At 40.0% G+C, this 20,733-nt stretch overlaps 1 protein-coding gene across 3 annotated transcripts in view; it reads left to right on the top strand.

Annotated features, from left to right (window-relative positions):
• Nucleotides 1-20,733, top strand: part of gba (glucosidase, beta, acid) — an 81,329-nt gene that overhangs the window by 26,516 nt on the left and 34,080 nt on the right. For all 3 annotated transcript variants that reach the window (XM_039767057.1, XM_039767048.1, XM_039767040.1), the window contains one exon: nucleotides 14,326-14,563. In XM_039767057.1, the coding sequence (XP_039622991.1) occupies nucleotides 14,326-14,563 (238 nt within the window). The remainder of the gene's footprint in view (nucleotides 1-14,325; nucleotides 14,564-20,733) is intronic.

Genomic DNA, 20,733 nt, shown 5'->3' with positions numbered 1-20,733 from the left:
TTCACTATACAGTTGACCATATAAGCATCTTTGGACATGCTGATGTTCATTAGATACTTTATTTCTGGCAGTATTTATTGTGCCGTCCGTACTAACTGACCCATTTCATTTCTAGAGGAAATTGTACAGCTCTAGGAAGGACTAAAAAAGTGTGACTACTAATGTATATAAGCAATAATGGAAAATGTTGCTAATTAACCCACTTAATCCAACTTTGTGTCACAGGAATTAGAGCTTGTACCAATAGCACTGGCAGCAAACCAGGAAACCGTCCTGGACTGGACCAAATCCATCACAGGGCCGACCTACAATACACACATCCTCACTCGCATAAGACCACTTTGAAATTTCCATTTAACCCAGCCAGCACTTTTCACCTGAAAATCAAAAACAATACAGTATGATGCAACAGCAAATTTAAAAATAAATGACAGTTTCTTACCCTGAGAATATAAAATGTGTCTAGAGGTGGACCGTATTTTAATTGGGAGAGAGATGATTGTCTGAATTTTCACTGTTTCCTATTGGAAAGACTTCCCACTTTTTGTGGAACATGGCCAATATCTACCTGGAGCAGGGATGAATACATGGAAAGAAACTGTAAAATCTCACATACCAGCAGGGTTGTGCAGTTTATATGGTTTGTTACAGTGTACAGCAGGGCTGTTCAATTACAAATTCAGTGGGGCCAGATTTTCAAACCAAGAAATTTAGCTGTGCCAGACATTTTTAGTGGCGGGTAAGCAGCATAAAATGAAAAAGTTTAAACCACCACAGATGAATATATTGAAATATAGTAATGATTTATTCATTTTAAATTTTTTCACATCTGACACGGGCACATCAAAAAGTGCATAAAAAATGTATTAAAAGGTAGTAGCAATAGTTTTCCATTTTTAAAATAACCAAAATATTCTTTTTTTTTTTATTAAATATTTGACCTAGGTGTATCACAAAGACTTTTTATTCTGTTAAATGCAAACTGTCAGTGCTATTAAAGCTATCATTGCACAAACCCATAACAAGTGATAACAGTAACTATAACACACGAATATGTCTACTCTGCTGCATACTGAGCGAACACAGATTCATTTTAAATCGCTACATGTGTGATTATTGGTGCCCTTTTTGTAAATAAAAAGATGGTGGTACACATACATTTGCATTTGGATCAAGTTTGAGGTTCTGTGAAGATATATAGAGGCTGAGAGCCCCCCAGCGCTACGTTTTGTTTATCTGATAAGATAAACAATGCTTCAAATTTGAAATTGACAAATCAAGTGTAGTAGTAATAATAATAATATTCTTTACATAGATTTTAAACACATTCATGTAGTGCTGGGCACAGTATACAGGTTCATACCAAAAACCATTTTTTATTTTTGTTATGATATGGATTTTTCTTATATCGCAACACTGGTTTAAATAGCTTAAACAACGTTTGGAATGTGGCGCAGTGGGAAACTGTTTAAGGGGGGGACTTTTTTCACTGCTGCACCGCTAAACAAGCATGCAACGGAGTACGTGCGTTAGTGGAGGTACTGAATGGTGAAAATGGACAGAGAACATTCTGAAACTGAAGCTGTAGCTGCAGCAGATGATAAAGTTGAGCATGATGACACAGAAGAACTTTTGCAGAAAAAGGAGTCATGTCTGTTGTCTGGAGATACTTTGGTGTTAAAAGGTCGGATGTGGACCATTATGTTAAAATGTGTGAATACTGTTTCTATACCACTGGATAATACTGCAAGCCAAGTTGTACTTGTTTTATTTATTTATTTATTTTTTTTTCAATACTTTGTAATGTACCTGGGTACTATGTAATAGAGTAGCGACATGTTGAGTTTATTCTTGACATTTCCACTTTAATCTTGACGCTTATGATAAGATTAAAGTCGACATGTTGACTGTATTCTCGTAAATGACTGCTGAAGGCCTGTGCTTGACTGTTGTAGGTCTGTGCGCTGGAGCTGGGGAGTCCTCTACAGTGCATCTTCAACCTGAGCCTGGAACAGGGGAGAGTCCCGAGGCTTTGGAAAACATCTCGCATCACCCCAGTCCCAAATGTATCACGCTCTAGTGAGCTGAATGACTTCTGTCCTGTCGCCCTGACGTCACATGTGATGAAGACCATGGAGTGGCTGCTGCTTCGCCACCTGAGGCCACAGGTCTGCCACGCCCTCGACCCTCTGCAGTTCGCATACCAGGAGAAGGTGGAAGCGGAGGATGGCATCATCTATATGCTACACCGATCCCTTTCCCACTTGGACAGAGGCAGTGGTGTTGTAAGAATTATGTTTTTGGACTTCTCTAGCGCCTTCAACACCATCCATCCTCTGCTCCTTAGGGACAAGCTGACAGAGATGGGAATAGATTCATACCTGGTGGCATGGATCGTGGACTATCTTACAGACAGACCTCGGTATGTGCGTCTCGGGAACTGCAGGTCTGACATTGTAGTCAGCAACACAGGAGCGCCACAGGGGTCTGTACTTTCTCCGGTCCTGTTCAACCTATATACATTGGACTTCCAATACAACTCGGAGTCCTGCCACGTGCAAAAGTTCGCTGATGACATTGCTATCGTGGGCTGCATCAGGAGTGGGCAGGAGGAGTATAGGAACCTAATCAAGGACTTTGGTGTGACTCAAACCACTTACACCTGAACACCAGCAAAACCAAGGAGCTGGTGGTAGATTTTAGGATACCCAGGTCCCTCCTGGACCCTGTGATCATCAGAGGTGACTGTGTGCAGAGGGTACAGACCTATAAATACCTGGGAGTGCAGCCGGATGATTAATTGGATTGGACTGCCAATACTGATGCTCTGTGCAAGAGAGGACAGAGCTGACTATACTTTCTTGGAAGGCTGGCATCCTTCAACATCTGCAGTAAGATGCTGCAGATGTTCTCTCAGACGGTTGTGGCAAGTGCCCTCTTCTACGCGGTGGTGTGCTGGGGAGGCAGCATAAACAAGAAGACAAACTGGTAAGGAGGGCAGGCTCTATTGTAGGCGTGGAGCTGGACAGTTTGACATCTGTGGCAGAGCGACGGGCGCTGAGCAGGCTCCTGTCAATCATGGAGAATCCACTGAACAGTATCATCTCCAGACAGAGGAGCAGCTTCAGTGACAGACTGCTGTCACTGTCCTGCTCCACTGACAGACTGAGGAGATTGTTCCTCTCCCACACTATGCGAGTCTTCAATTCCACTCTGGGGGGGGTAAACGTTAACATTATATAAAGTTATTGTCTGCTTTTCCTGCATTTTTACTACTCTTTTTAATTTAATATTGTTTTTTATCAGTATGCTGTTGCCTTAGTATATGAATTTCCCCTTGGGATTAATAAAGATAAGATTTATAAAATATATAAATATAAGATTTCCGGCGCCGTATCTGAGTGGCAGCCTTTCCAGCAGCTCCGTGTATGACTTTATCTTTTTACCTGTTTTTCTATTTTTTTTCTCTGTTCACTGATCACTTCTACCACTTTCTTTTATGTGGAATCGCTCCCTGGACACTTTTACTATTTTTACTACTTGACATGGATATTTACATGCCAAGACTCGCCTATTCAAGTAGTCAACTTAAAGCACTGAGAAGAAATGCTCACGCCGGTGTGGTTCCTTATTTACCTGACGAGGTAAGAAGACGATATCGGGGCAGCCGAGCCGGCGCAAAGATAAAAGATAAGATAAAAGCCAGGCAACTTGAGAGAAAATGGCGTTATAAACCGTGGTGCCTTCTGTGATCCTGGGAAATGTGAACTCACTACCAAATAAGATCAACGAATTGGCTGTGCTGGTGAAAAATGTCAGAACCTACAGAGAATGCAGCTTGCTGTGTTTTAGTGAAACGTGGCTAACAACTACCATCCCAGATGCTAACGTGGAGCTACCCGGTTTAGCACAGTTAGAGCGGGCAGAGACGCAAGTACCTGCGGGAAGAAGAAAGGAGGAGGACTCGCCTCTATGTCAATACAAAGTGGTGCAACTCAGGACATGTAAACGTTAAATTCTCCAATTCCTGCAGGGACATTGAACTGTTGGCCGTAAGTCTGCGTCCCTATTATTTGCCCAGAGAGTTTGGACACATGATTGTTGTTATTGTTTACATCCCCCCTCAAGCGAACATAGCGAGTGACATCATCCATTCCACAGTTGCTAAGTTACAAGCGCAGCACCCTGAGGCACTTGTGCTAATCTGGAGACTTTAACCATGTGACGCTGGACAAAACATTACCTGCCTTCTCCCAGTATGTGGATTGTAACACCCGGGGAAATAGGACTATCGACCTACTGTATGCAAACGTTAAAGACGCATACAGCGCCACCCCGCTGCCTGCGCTTGGGAAAGCAGATCATAACCTGGTTCTGCTTCAGCCTCACTACAAACCAAGAGTGAGGCGCTACCTACAACCACACGATCATTCAGGAAGTGGTCCCTGAGGCAGAGCAGGCTCTGAGAGACTGCTTTGGAACTACAGACTGGGATATATTGCTGGGTCACATAGTGAGAACATTGAAGAGGCTGTTGACTGCACAACTAATTACATCAACTTCTGTATGGACATTGTAGTTCCAGTAAGAACAGTACGCTGCTATGCTAACAACAAGCCATGGATTACAAGTGACATCAAGGGCCTTTTGAACCAGAAGAAAAGGGCTTTTAAAGGTGGTGATCAGCATGAGCTCAAGCGCAGCAGAAGGAACTCCGAGTCCAGCTCAGGGCGAAAGAGCAGTACAGGAGAAAGCTGGAGCAGAAGTTGCAGAATAACCGCATGAAGAAGTGTGGGATGGGATGAAGATTATCACTGGCTGCAGCTCGAAGCAGGGTGCCACCATAGAGACAGACGTGGAGAGAGCAAACCAAATGAACAACTTCTTTAATAGGTTTGATCACCCTAACCCACTCTCGCCTCGGAGTACTGCATCCTCCAACCATCCTTCTGCTGATACCAGCATAGGTGAGACATCCCCACCCACAATTACAGCAGCCCATGTGAGCAGAGAGCTGAAAGACTTGTGCCAGCAAAGCAGCTGGTCCAGATGGTGTATCGCCACGACTGCTGAAGGCCTGTGCGCTGGAACTGGGGAGTCCTCTACAGCGCATCTTCAACCTGAGCCTGGAACAGGGGAGAGTCCCAAGGCTTTGGAAAACATCTTGTATCACCCCAGTCCCAAAGGTATCGCGTCCTAGTGAGCTGAATGACTTCCTGTTGCTCTGACGTCACATCTGATGAAGACCATGGAGCGGCTGCTGCTTCACCACCTGAGGCCAAAGGTCCGCCACGCCCTAGACCCTCAGCAGTTCGCATACCAGGAGAAGGTGGGAGCAGAGGATGCCATCATCTATATGCTACACCGATCCCTCTCCCACTTGGACAGAGGCAGTGGTGCTGTAAGAATTATGTTTTTGGACTTCTCTAGCCTTCAACACCATCCAACCTCTGCTCCTTAGAGACAAGCTGACTGAGATGGGAGTAGACTCACACCTGGTGGCATGGATCGTGGACTATCTTACAGACAGACCTCAATATGTGCTGCTTGGGAACTGCAGGTCTGACATTGTGGTCAGCAACACAAGAGCACCGCAGGGGACTGTACTTTCTCCGGTCCTGTTCAATCTGTATACATCAGACTTCCAATATGACTCGAGTCCTGCCACGTGCAAAAGTTCGCTGATGACACTGCTATTGTGGGCTGCATCAGGAGTGGGCAGGAGGAGGAGTACAGGAAGCTAATCAAAGACTTTGTTAAATGGTTCGACTCAAACCACTTACACCTTAACACCAGCAAGACCAAGGAGCTGGTGGTGGATTTTAGGAGGCCCAGGCCCCTCATGGACCCTGTGATCATCAGAGGTGACTGTGTGCAGAGGGTGCAGACCTATAAATATCTGGGAGTGCAGCTGGATGACAAATTGGACTGGACTGCCAATACTGATGCTCTGTGTAAGAAAGGTCAGAGCGACTATACTTTCTTAGAAGGTTGGCGTCCTTCAACATCTGCAATAAGATGCTGCAGATGTTCTCCCAGACGGTTGTGGCGAGCGCCCTCTTCTACGCGTGGTGTGCTGGGAGGCAGCATAAAGATGAAAGACGCCTCTCGCCTGGACAAACTTGTTAAGAAGGCAGGCTCTATTGTAGGAGTAAAGTTGGACAGTTTAACATCTGTGGCATAGCGACGGCCATTAAGCAAACTCCTGTCAATCATAAATAATCCACTGCATCCACTGAACAGTGTCATTTCCAGGCAGAGGAGTAGCTTCAGTGACAGACTTTTGTCACTGTCTTGCTCCACTGACAGACTGAGGAGATCATTTCTCCCCCACATTATGCAACTCTTCAATTCCACCCGGGAGAGTAAATGTTAACATTACTCAAAGTTATTGTCTGCTTTTACATGCATTTTTATTACTATTTAATATTGTTTTTTGTATCAGTATACTGCTGCTGGATTATGTGAATTTCCCCTTGGGATTAATAAAGTATCTATCTGTCTGTCTGTCATTCAAGCAGAACATTGTAAACTAAACTTCATCTTAAAATGATTATTTAATTTATTAGATTTTTCTCAAACCCTGTCAAGTTATGTAGCACATTAAATGCTTTGTGTTAAGTGTTCCCTGAGCCAAGTTAATCACTACTTGTGTCTTAGTGACTTCGTTTTGCACTAAGAGGAGGCACAGGCAGCGATCACCACACAGAATACATTAAGTTCATGATATTCCTGCTCCCTGAACATTTAGAATCCTAAAATAAATACTTGATGTCATTTTCATGATAAAATGCATTAAAGCATGTATTAATCATGTGGGGGCACGGTGGCGTGGAGGGTTCACTGCTGCATCGCAGCAAGGGGTTCCCTGGTGTTTCCTGCCTTGAATTTGCTTGTTTTTCTAGTGGGTTTACTCTGCGTGCTTCAGTTTTTTTTGAAGTCACATAGGATATGGGGGTTTTGTTATGCCATATTGACCATGCTTGTGTATGTATTGTTCGTATTCACCCTGCAATATCCTGGAGCACTGTTCAGGATTTGCTCCTGTCTTGCACAGAATTCTTGCGGGGATGGGTGCAACCCTGAATGGATTACTTAATTAAACATGTACAATGAAGATTTTTTTAAACGTTCTGAACACTCCGTGGTCAATGTTTATAACTAGTTTTAATTTCACAAAGACGTTTATCGTGTGGTGATTGGTTATGTGGAGAAAGAAAAAGGAAGGATAGGAACTGGGGGTTTGGTACGTCAGGCAAAGAGACAGCACGCGTGCAATAAAGAAAGCCTGCTCAGAAGACCATCCATTGAATTCTGTGTTCGTGTCTCTGACCACCAGATCATGAACCCAATATTTACACAATATTTAAGTTAAACCTGTGCAATACCCATTCATACATCCAGTTTTTTGGAGCCTCGTCACACCTGCCATAAAGTTCTCTACACTAAACGTATACCTGGGGACCCCTTACTCCGAGGGAGCAGCACTACCGCCACACTACTGTGCATGTTTAATACCTACTTTGATGCATTTCATCATGAAAAATTATCTTCGCATTCTATATTTTGAGAGAGCAGGAATATCATGAAGTGAATGTATTCTGTGCGGCGATCGCTGCCTGCGCCTCCCTAGTACAAGTGGAACTCAGTTTAAGAAGCGCGTAGCGATTAACAACTGGGTCAGGGAACACTTACAAAGCATTTAATGTGCTACATAATTTATGAGGGGGTTTGAGAAAATCTAGTAAATTAAACATTGATTTTAGGATGAAGTTTATTTTACGACATTCTACTTTAATGACAAAATAAACTATGAGAATAAAGTAGAAATGTTGACTTTATTCTCGACCATATAGTTTTTTATTTATTTTTTTCTTCTTCACCTTGTCGGTATTTTGTTTTCTTCACCGTGGCTCAAATACGCTTCCGTAGGGCTATACCACAAATAGTCTTATAAATGCAAGTTGCAGTTTTATTATCTGTACTAATTAAAGGCAAAGCCCTCACTGACTGACTCACTCACTGACTCATCACTAATTCTCCAACTTCCCGGGTAGGTAGAAGGCTGAAATTTGGCAGAATCATTCCTTACAGCTTCCTTAAAAAAGTTGGGCAGGTTTCATTTCTAAATTCTATGCGTAATGGTCATAACTGGAAGCTATTTTTCTGCATATACTGTAATGGAGTTGAGCTCGAAAGCCATGGGGGGCTGAGTTTCGTGTGACATCATCACACCTTCCATGTAATCACGCAGTACATAGAAAACCAGGAAGAGCTTTAAAAACCGCTGAAGAAAACATACATTATATAATTAAGAAGGCAGCGAAACAATTAGAAGCGAGCTAGTGACATATAAAACCATATTCAGCGGCTCACGTGAACTGACGCAGTGCGCAGACAAAAAGCAACAGTTCCAAAGAGTGCTGAACAAAAACCGAATTGCACTGCTATGCTCAAATAGACAAACCACACGCCGTGGCACAATAGTAGAGGCTTCGCCTCTAGCGCGATCCGAGGTTCGATTCCGAGAGGGATGCACTGAGTATGTACGCGCTTCGATTCATTTTAGCCTCGCATCCCCTTGGTTTGAGACGTATGAAAAAATATGCGGTTAACGCAGAAAGACAGATCACCAATTGAAGCTTTATGAATAATGGATACTTTATTTGCGATCAATGATTGTTTTGGTGAAGCCATACTCAGTGTATTCATTAGATGAACGGTAAAAAAGTGAGAGCGAGGGGAGGGTAACTTATTGAGGCACGCAGGCAAAACCACAATAGCACGCTGGCTCGATGTACTATAGTGCGTCAACTCGATCTGAATTGCGATCACATTTGAAAAATATATCTTTTCAAGTTCTATTTAGTCCATATGTGTCAAACTCAAGGCCCGAGGCCACATCCGCCCGCGTAATTATATCCGGCCCGCAAGATCATTTTATATATTATTGTTATTAATGGCCCGGGGATATGAAGCGCTGGTAACACAATAAACTACAGATCCCATAATGCAGAGCTTCAGCTGCCTTGCCGAACACTTACCGTTAATCAAGTCTAGCTTATGATGCTGCAAGTTATTGCAAAGCTAGCCCACACGATGCCAAAGAGAAAAGGTGATTCTGAACATAGAGCCTTTAAAAACCGATGGGAGGCTGAGTATATGTTTACTGACATTGCCGGTAAACCCGTGTGTCTCATTTGTGGAGCTAATGTGGCTGTAATTACAGAATTTAATCTAAGATGGCACTATGAGACAAAACATCAAGATAACCTGAAAGACCTGAATGCAATGCACAAGATACAGAAAGCAGAAGAGTTAAAGAAGAATCTGACACTTCAGCAGACGCTTTTACCGTGCAAAATCACAAAGTGATTTCAAGTGAAGCTACTTTTATGGGAGACACAAATGCACCAGTGCAACTTGCCCCACTTTCCCTGTTGCCAAGTAATGTTGAACCAAGTCGGCACTACGGTGTTCCCAAATACGCACTTTGCTGATAAACTGAGCGCACTGAGTTCGCACGGCGCTTTGGTGACTTTGAAGAACAAAAAAAGAATTTTGAGTTGTTTCAACCCATTTGCCATCGATGTGGAAACTGCACCTGTGCAGATTCAGATGGAGGTGATTGAGCTGCAGTGTAATGGCACACTGAAGGCAAAGTACGATACTGCACAGCCCGCACAGTTTATTCACTCCATTCCCGCACAAATGCTCCAGCTCCGCCTACATGCGGCTCGAACCTTGTGCATGTTTGGTAGCACATATCTGTGTGAGAAGCTCTTCTCAGTGATGAAGACTAACAAAACAGCACACAGGAGTCGCCTCACTGATGAGCACCTGCAGTCCATCCTGAGAATCTCCACAACACAGAACCTCACACCAAACATAAATGAACTTGTTGCCAAAAAAAGATGCCAGGCGTCCAAATCTGATAAAATGACATAAGAGCAAAGACAACTGAATGATTTGATTTGTTATTGCTGAAAAGAACAAATTTTATTTATATTTCCAGGTTTTGTTATGCACCATGTTCATATTTGAATTTGTATAATTTTGACAGGATATATTTTTATGGAGAGCAAAATCTTTTGGGATATTTAAAATTTCAGTTTATTTTTTATATAAAATTACATAAGAGTAAAGAAATTTGAATGTTTGTTCTTTTAACGTTTACTTTATTTCTAAATAAATATTTAGATATATTTTTATGGAGAGCAAAATAATATTTATTTTGTATAATATTTAATATTTTTATAATATTTTTTATAATATTTATTTATTTTTATAATAGTTATTTAAGGTTTGAGTTGATTTATTCTGGAATAATATTCTGTTGACTAAATAAAAATTCCTTCTATTTAAAATTGAAATAGAACTTGAACAGATACGATAGTTCATAATATCCAGGCAGACTTGCACGTAAGAGCGGGAGTCATCCGTTTTAACAGACAGCGTATTGCACTGATATGAAATAGCCTGCCCATTTAATTATTTAGGAATCGATAAATAAATAAAGATTTTGTACAAATAATGTTTTTCATTTTTCTTCCTTCATGAATTCTGGCACCCCCAGCAACAGTTGCTCGCACCCCAAAGACTGTGTATATATATCCATCCATCCATCCATTCTCTTCCGCTTATCCGAGGTCGGGTCGCGGGGGCAGCAGCTTAAGCAGAGAGGCCCAGACTTCCTTCTCCCCGGCCCTTCTTCCAGCTCTTCCGGGAGAATCCCAAGGCGTTCCCAGGCCAGCCGGGAGGCATAGTCCCTCCAGCGTGTCCTGGGTCTTCCCCGGGCCTCCTCCCGTTGGACGTGCCCGAACACCTCACCAGGGAGGCGTCCAGGAGGCATCCTGATCAGATGCCCGAGCCACCTCATCTGACTCCTCTCGATGTGGAGGAGCAGCGGCTCTACTCTGAGCCCCTCCCGGATGACTGAGCTTCTCACCCTATCTTTAAGGGAAAGCCCAGACACCCTGCGGAGGAAACTCATTTCAGCCGCTTGTATTCGCGATCTCGTTCTTTCGGTCACTATACATACACTGTGTGCACAATTATTAGGCAAGTTGTATTTTTGAGGATTAATTTTAATATGGAACAAACACAGTGCTATCAATCAATCCAAAATGTTAATAAACCTGAATGTTTCACAACGGAAATGTGAGCGTGAACATCATTAGGGGAATACATATGTGCGCACAATTATTAGGCAACTATTAGTGTGCAGATTTATTATCAACTAAAGGAAAAATGAAAATTTTCCCATCTCACTTGTTTATTTTCATCTGTTATAGTGAGAATAATAAACAAACACCTCAAAATTTACAAATAAACATCTCTGACATTTAAAAAAATAAATCAATCAATCAATGACCAATATAGCCACCCTTCTTTCCAATAACAGTCATAAGCCTTTCCATTCATGGAGTCTGTCAGTTTCTTGATCTGTTGACGATCAGCTTTTTGTGGAGCAGTGACTACAGCCTCCCAGACACTCTTCAGAGAGGTGTATTGTTTTTCTCCCCCGTAAATCTAGCGTTTAAGAAGTGCCCACAAGTTCTCGATAGGGTTTAGGTCAGATGAGGAAGGGGGGCCATGTCATTATTCCTTCATCTTTAAGGCCTTTACTGGCTGGCCACACAGTGGAGAACTTCGATGCAAGTGATGGAGCATTGGCCTGCATAAAAATCATGGGCTTTTTCCTGTATCACTGTTTGAAGAAAGTGTCTTCGAAAAACTGGCAGTAGGTTTGGGAGTTGATTTTGAGTTCATCTTCAATGCAAAAAGGTCCAACTAGCTCATCTTTAAAAATACCAGCTCATACCAGTACCCCACCTCCACGTTGGAGTGGAGCTCTGTGCCCATTACTGATCCACAGGTCCATCCATCTGGTCCATCAAGAGTCGCTCTCATCTCATCGGTCCATAAAACCTTTGAAAAAAATCTGTGTCCAGATATTTCTTGGCCCAGTTTTGACGTTTCAACTTATGTTTCTTGTTCAGTGGTGGTTGGGTTTCAGCCCTGCTTACCTTGGCCATGTCTTTGAGCACTGAACACCTTGTACTTCTGGGCACTCCAGGTAGGTTGCAGCTCTGGAATATGAAAGTACTGGAGGATAATGGGTTCCTGGTAGCTTCACGTTTGATTCTTCTCAAATCTTTGGCAGCTAATTTGCGTCTTTTGTTCTCAACACGTTTCTTGCAACCCTGTTGACTATTTGCAACAAAATGTTTGATGGTTCTGTGATCACACACCAATATCTTAGCAATTCCAAAAGTGCTGCATCCCTCTGAAAGACTTTTTACAATTTTTGACTTTTCAGAGTCAGTTAAATCTCTTTTGGCCCATTTTGCCTGAGGAAAACTAGCTGCCTAATAATTCTGCACACCTTGATATAGGGTGTTGATCTCCTTAGGCCACACCCTCCCTCATTACACAAATACACATCACCTGACGTGCTTAAATCCAATAAGCATTCAAGTTAATACAGCTTGGAGTTGGAATATACGCATTAAAAATGATGATATGGTCAAAATACTCACTTGCCTAATAATTTTGCACACAGTGTGTGTATATATATATATATATATATATATATATATGACAGCAACACTCATCACTCACAACCATGACAAAACGATTACATTGACAATCATGTTACGTCATTTTCAAATTGTTTCCTTTTCTTTTTCATTGCTTCTATAACACACTACTTGGTATTTTGCTAGTTTATGTATATAGCTTAGCTTGTAGCAAGGTCCTTATTAATGCAGTTTGCCTTAATGATGGTTCAGTTGGTAAAGATGTCATCACCAAGTTACACTTATTTTATTTTGTTTTATTTTAATTGGGTGAGTACTGTGTAATGCACCTGGGCTTGAAGTCTTGGAAGTAATAGTATTATTAATGGAAGTTGCACTATTATTTATTTTATTATTATTTATTAGTTTAAATATTATGTAGTTTAATGATGGTGAAGTTGTTTAAAAAGTCACTTTAACATGTCAGTGGACAGAGATTGTTAACATTAACAAAATGTAGTTGATTTACAAAAAATATTTACTATTTCTTTTCTAAGACATGTTCAGTGCAATACAACTTTTGACAAGCACCTTTGGATATTTTACTCGGTCTAAATGCCTCTTTGGATGGTTGAAAATATGTTGTCAGAATTTTAGTTTAAGTTGTTTGCAATCTTTGTTCAATAAAAAGGCTCTATTTTGACTGCATCTGTCATGCAATGTGATTCCTTCTCTTCATTAGTGCCACCCCCTTGAAAACTTTATGGAGCAATGCAAACCTGTATTAATACTTGTGTGCACATTCAAATTTTTTTTTTTTTTTTCCAATGTATAATTCTCATGACAGTGGAATAAGTTATTCTTACCCAATAATTGCAGTGGAAAATGTGGTTAGCATCCACTCATGCATGGGAAAAAAAATACCGTCCAATACTGTGAAACCGGTATAATTTTGAAAAATACTGTACTATAGAATTTTGGTCATTCCACCCAGCACTACATTCATGGATAATTCTTTACTCGCTACTCAAAGCACTTTGCAAACTCCATGCAGGGTGTACCCGGGACATGAATCCATGACCTCCTTATTGCAAGGCAATGGTGCTACGATTATGCCACCTGCACTGTATTGCATAATATTGTGCTTGATAGTTTACTTTTTTGCATGTTTTCATTAAATGCAGCCTTTCTGATTCATTCTTTGGTTTGAGTATCAATGGCAGATCGTTGTCCTTATAACAGCCATGAATCTGCAGGATCAAAGCATATGAGTGGAGGGCCAATCAAACATATGAAGATAAGTGTGGAGATTGTGCTTGTCAATAATAAGGCTGTTGTGGGAGTAACTGGTAGATTAATTTGCGAAAACCCACATTTGTTGGTTGTTTCTAGGCTGGTGGTACAGTCTGTCATTCATGGATTCATTTTTATCATTAAAATTCCATCCTTCCATATTTACTTTTATGTGAATGTTCAAAAATTTGTATAGAAACAATGTCTCAATTAATCGGCATCTTGCACAACATTTGGGGATGTCTTATAGGAATAACTCTTTATTGATTTATATTTTTCTAACATTTTAATATCCTTGTGCAGAGATTTAAATGGAACACAAAGTATTATAAAATGATAGTATTTGACAGCGTCTTTCATTTTCTGGTGGCTTTGTACTCTGGAATTATTACCAAGAAGATGATATAGTTCATTCCAGTGGTAGTAAAGTTTTCTGGGTTTGTACTTTCTTTCTTTGATACAATTTTTTAAAAACTTTTTTTTTTTTTTTTACTGATTTGTTTCTGCCCAGGTTCTTGGATGAGTATGCAAAATATAATCTCACCTTCTGGGCTGTTACAGCTGAAAATGAGCCTACTGCTGGTCTTCTGACAAATTATAGCTTTCAGTGTTTGGGATTTACTCCAGAGAGGCAAAGAGACTTCATTGCTTTGGATCTTGGACCAGCATTAGCTTCTAGCCAACATCACAGAGTGCAACTCATGATATTGGATGACCAGAGACTGTTACTACCTTACTGGGCTAAAGTGGTAAGTAGGATAACACTATGCCTTTTATTGTGGGTGAGGTGTGTGTGTGTGTTTTTTTTTTTCTTCTCTTATAAGCTTGATCCAGCTGACAAAGACAGTTAAGAGATGATGTGGAAATGAACACAAGTCTGTGGATTATTCTCCTATACAATTGTCCTTAATTACCTTCCACCAGTTTTTCAGTTTGTTTCGCTCATGTCCCCATGTGGAGGGGGTGATCTTCAACAGTTGACTGTAGAATCCTTCTCTCTTTCCTTTCTTGTTTTTGAAATATTTTGCACATATTGCAAAGATGTAGTAGACTTGGAATCTGGTGATCTGACTTTCTTTTGTGTCTGCTGTTGCCATAATTTATAGTGTCAGAAAGCTCAGCTATGTAAGGTATGTGGCAGTGAAGAAGCTGTAATGACCTGTTAAGGAGAAGAGAATACACTTAAACACAGCGTAAGGGTAGGAGCAAGTTGCACTTTATTTATTAGACAAGCATTTTGCTAGCCTCGCACCCAGTCTTTGAGCCACCTATATCATCATGACAGGTAATGTGTCAGTAGCCTCTTTTTATATTGGTGAACTTAAGTACTGTCTACCCTGTTCCGTTCAAATTTCGAAGAGATGAGTGTCCTTCAAAGTGATACTGAGGAGAATACGCAATCACAGAGAAAAATAGTGTTTGGAGTTGATGAATATGACTTGCAAAGATCAGTAATGTATAAATTGGCAAATGTAATGGAGATTCTCAGCATAACTGAAAGGCAATATTCGTTAAAAACTAAACTTAAAAAATAAATGCAAAAATTCTAGGTTTCCCAACTAGGAATGGTTAGCATTGGACCGTGTAGGGAAGGTCTTTGTAATTCCCACTAGCAAATCAAGAATCTAATTGAACTAGTGAGTAACAAGTTTAATTTTTGAAGGGTTCAAGGCAAGACGTTTTCTTTATAAGCTGTGGCCTTTGCCATTTTATGTGCGTAACAGATTTCAGAATATTGTGGAAGTAACTAATCGGGTACTGAGGTGACTCTGTGTCATAATAACGAGTTTACAAAAGAAGATATGTCCATTCTAGTTTGAGTTGTGTTAGAAGAGGTATACCCAAGCATGGTCTGTAAAATGGGCATGGGGACATTTTAATGAAATCAGTGCAGGCAAATCACTTGGAACCACTTGTGCCAAAGAGTACTCCCTCAGTCTATTTATTGGTGAACAACAAGAAATACCGTATGGTGAAGTATTAACCTTTTTTCATATGCACAATCCATAGTACTCACCCCTGGATATCTTGACGGTGGCAGATGTATACTGCTTGAACCAAATTTCACAATCTGCTACCAGTTGTCCACCACATAAAGGACCAAACAAAGATGTCTTCCTGTTGTTCTACAGGACCTGAGTTAGACAGAAACATCCCCTCACCTCTTCACGGTTGCAAGTATAAGTGAACACAAAGTTGTTTCAGTAAGAAACTTTATTTCATCTAATCCTGTGTTTATTTAAAGAGGAACTAGACATGCAATCGGAATGGTTCAAATCAATGTTGCACAGCAAGCTTCACATCTGGTAGTTTTCCTTGTGCAAATCAAGAGCCAGAAGAATAGATGAGCTGTTACAAGTTGCAAGTTTCAGAAAGGGAGAGAACCTAAAGAATCCTCAGAAGGCTAAAGAACCTAACAGCATGCATCGTGTCATGAGTGTCAGAGTCTGAAATGCTTTCTCGCTCTCTTTTATATAGTGCTATGGTGCCTGGTCACATATGAATTGCAGAAAAAGGCAATAGTTATAGTAAAACTTGAACAGCTGATAACTTATCAATGGTCATGTTTTTTGTATCAAACAATAGGCCTCATCACTTATTTCTTGTAAAAGCCTATACACAATTTTGTCTTCAGGTTAAACAATCTATTAACCACAGTACTAAAAACATAGGTGCTTGAGGATACTTTTTGGTATTTGCATATGTCCTAATACCCATCAGCCTACCCATCATGCTTTATTTATGGAAAATGCTTACTAATTTCTGCCATGTTGAATTCTTATCATATGTTTTTCTTAGCTTAGTCTTAGCTTTTCTCTATGAATGTTTTGTTTACTGAAAAACTATTTTAACTAAATAATCCTATATTAGTGCAGCACACAGATTAGATATTGTAATTCTTATTACTTGTATAAAGCATTATTTTAACCCCAGTAAATTAGGAAATCCACTCCCTCATCCAAACCCCTGTCCTGTAGTTAAGTTTCCAATGGTGGTGTAGCATAATGATTGTTATTTGTGCACAGATTTGTGAAGTATTTTTTCTCATGAAAGGTGGTAAGTGAAGTTTAATGACCAAATATTTCAACAAATGAAACCCATTTATTTTTAAGGAGATAACCCTATCATCTGATTGGAGATCTACCTGTGCGATCAGTCAGGAGCCCCAGTTGAGTTGGCAGTTTAGGTCGATCATCAAACTGACAAAATTTGGTAACAAAATGTGCATAAAAATTGCATACAACTATGAAATAAGTGTGAATTTTTACTAGTTTGAAAGCAACATAGCAAAAAATGCTGTTTTTTTTGTTTTTTTTAAAGTACAATCACAAATATACACTGATGTACAAAGTTTGTGTAATTAACTGTGAGCTTGCTTGATTATGATATCATGATCAATGCAGACTTGACTTGAATTCCAAATGCTCTTCATGAGGCAGTTTTTGAGGTAAGCCTAAAGATTTTCTTTTGCTTGTTCTCCGTTGCTTGTTTTTGTGTTGGTGGCTAAATTCTTTGGATCAGCAGAGCAGTTTTCTTTTGTTAATCCTTTTCAAGGTTTACTTTTTGCCTTGCCCCTAATGCTGTCAGGTGGATGAGAAAAAATTGATTATGCATGGATTGAAAACAGTTGTTAAAAGGCAAGTGCTTTTCTGGTGTGTAGTTACATCTGGAAGTCTAGATTAAGATGGAGCAGGCAGCTCTTGTTTTAGACTTTGATGATAATACAATGTTTTGGTTTTTGATGGTTTCAGAAAGTATCCAGACCCTTTCACACTTTAACATGTTGCAGCCTTCTGCTAAAATTATTTAAATGTATTTTTTTTTTACCGCATCAGGCAACACTAAGTACTCCAGAATGACATTATGTAAACAAGATATTAAAAACGTTTGCAAATTTAATAAAAATATAAACAAAACTGAAATACCACATTAACACATGTATTCAGAACCATTGCTAAGGCACTTGAAATTTATATCTGGAAAATCCTACAATGCTGGTCATTGTTAAGATGATTCCACATCTTGTTTGGGGTCCACCTATGGTAAAGTCAATTGTTTGGACATAATTATGACAGGCACACACCTGTCTATAGAAGGTTCCACAGTTGACCATGTGTGTCAGAGCAAAAACCAAGCCATGAGGCTGAAGGAGTTGCCTGCAGGGCGTAGAAGCAGGATTGGGTCAACGCACAGATCTGGGGAAGGCTATCTACAACGTTGAAGGTTGCCAAGAACAAGTGGCCACCATAATTCTTAAATGGAACAAGTGGAGACTAACCGTGACTTTTCTTTTGAGCTGACTGCCTGGCCCAAACTGAGCAAATTGTGGGAGAAGGGAGTGAAAACAGTAATGATAAAGGACCTGATAGTCACTCTGACTGAGCTGACAAATTTCCCTGTGTTAGGCAGGCCACGTACTTCAAAATCACCACCATCATATCCATGCCTTAATGACTAATGCCCTATAGCTCTCACAACTGTCATCATGAAGTGCTTTGAGAGGCTACTGTTGGACCATTTCGAAGCTGGATTTCCCATATTACATGACCCCCTACAGCTTGCCTATTACCTGAACTGTTCCACAGTAAATAATATGGCATCTACACTTCATCTGGACAAAAGAGACAGTTATTCTAGAATGCTCTTCACTGACATCAATTCAGGTTTCAAAATCATCATCTCTCAGAAGCTCATTGGGAAGTTAGGTCTTCTAGGCTACAGCACTTCCCTGTGCAACTGGATCCTGGACTTCCTGAAAGAAAGACCCATGACAATCCACGTTGGAAACACAATCTCCAGTACCATCATTCTGAGCACTGTGTACTTGGCCCACTTCTGTTCTGTGCATAATACCCTAACGCATTTATTAAGTTTGCGAAGGACACAACAGTTGTGGGTCTCATCTGCCATGGGTTTGAGTCAGCTTATGGAGTGGAGATATGATTGGTGGACTGATGCAAGAGAAACAGTTTGTCTCTTAATGTGAACAAGACAAAATGGATGATGGTTGAATTCAGGAAGGTCCATGCTGTCAGCACCTTGCAGCATATCGAGGTCTGTGTGGTGGAATTGGTCAAGATCACCAAATTCCTTGGTTTGTACCTGACAGATGACCTAATTTGATCAATCAACACCACCTCCATACCCAAGAAGGTGCAGCAGCATCTTCATTTCCTTTCAATGTCTGAAGAAGGCAAAATTACCTCTGCCCATTCTCGCCACATTCTGTAGCATTTTGAAGGACTGCTCTCACACCTCCCAAGGTCTCCTTGTGCCACTACCATCTAGCCGAAGGTACTTTAGTATCCAAAACAGTTCTGTAACAGCTTCTAGCCCTTGACTGTGTATACTGCTGAACCATATCCTCAGATCTACTCATAGTAGCTTATATATATGCAGGACATTTGTTATACTTGGTACTAGTGTTTTTTTTTTTTATTTATTATTATTAGTTAGTAATTATATTAAAAACATAAATAAATAAATATCTATTCAATTACCTAGTATATATATGCTATATATATGTGTGTGTATGTGTGTGTGTATGTGTAAAATAAAAAATATACCACTGTATGCTGCAATATGATGTCTGGATGTTATGACAATAAACCCACTTCACTTGAGAGGATCTGCAGAGAAAAATGGCAGCAAAAAAACGTCAAATCCAAGATCTGTGAAGCTTGTCACATCATACCTACGAAGACTACAAGTAATCACTACCAGAAGTGCTTCAACTAGGTACTGAGCCAAGGGTCTGAATATTTGTGTCAATGTGATTTTGTATTTTTTTTTTAATTTTTAATAAATTTTCAGAACTTTCTAAAATCCCGTCTGAGTTAGTGAGTGTTGCTTGATGAGGGAAAACATCATCTTAAATGGTTTTATTATAAAGATGCAACATAACAATTTGAAAATTAGTGAAGGGGTCTAATTACTTTCTGAATGCAATGTACACAAACTTTTAATCTAATTTTGAATGATTTTTTTTTTTTAATAATCTAAAAGTACGTAGTGCCTTATTAAAAGGGTATGCTATTAAGCTACCCATGCAGTTTGCAGGGTGTTTTTTTGTTTGTTTGTTTTTTTTTTTATATAAACTAAAAATCACAAGTAACATACAGTATAATCTTTTCCGCTTTCATGAATCATTTAAATAAATGTGCCATATTAAAACATGCATTCTGAAAAGCATAATTTTTAGATTATTATACATGAATAAATAATCATATTGCATGATAGTGTGTAGTACTCGCATGGTAATTAAGATATTTGCTCTCATCAACCTAATCTTTAGTGGGGACATTGCTACTGTTGACTGCCCTCCTTTTTAATTAACATTATACATACTAGGTGACTGCGTAAGTAGTTGTTAGCTACAGAACATGTTTTTGAACATGGACACATTGGAAACCGTTGACGGGTAAGTATTGTCTGGGAGTATTTTGAGCAAAAGCATAATCAATGTTGGCAGCTGGGTTTGTGGCGCTCAAAGAGAAAGAAACTGCTGAATTCCCAAACATACCTAAGCTGTCTTTATAAAGATATCTGTAAAGATATGGAGGAGTGCGACATGGTGGAAAAAATACCTACTTACCAAAGAAGGTAAAATGACAGGCTCTATTGATTAGAAAAACTGTACTTCATGTCTGCAGAAAATTTGTTCTGTCTTCACCTCAATCAGTCAAACTCAAAAAAGAATGTGCAACTATTTAGTGTATTTATAAACAGCCATGAACAGACACTCCTAAAGTGTGAGTGATACAGAATGTAACTCTTTACAAGGCTGGAGCAAAAAGGAGTGCTTCATCTTTTATAAGCATAGCTGCGTGTTGCCACAGTTCTAGGGCTAAAGAGGTACAGCAATCATTCCTTAAACTTCACTAAATGGTCCTTGTTTAAGATCTAATTTGGCTAACTT

This window comes from Polypterus senegalus, chromosome 1 (genome assembly GCF_016835505.1).
Source record: "Polypterus senegalus isolate Bchr_013 chromosome 1, ASM1683550v1, whole genome shotgun sequence".
Classification (NCBI taxonomy): Eukaryota; Metazoa; Chordata; class Cladistia; order Polypteriformes; family Polypteridae; genus Polypterus; species Polypterus senegalus.
This window is presented reverse-complemented; position numbering and strand designations above follow the sequence as displayed.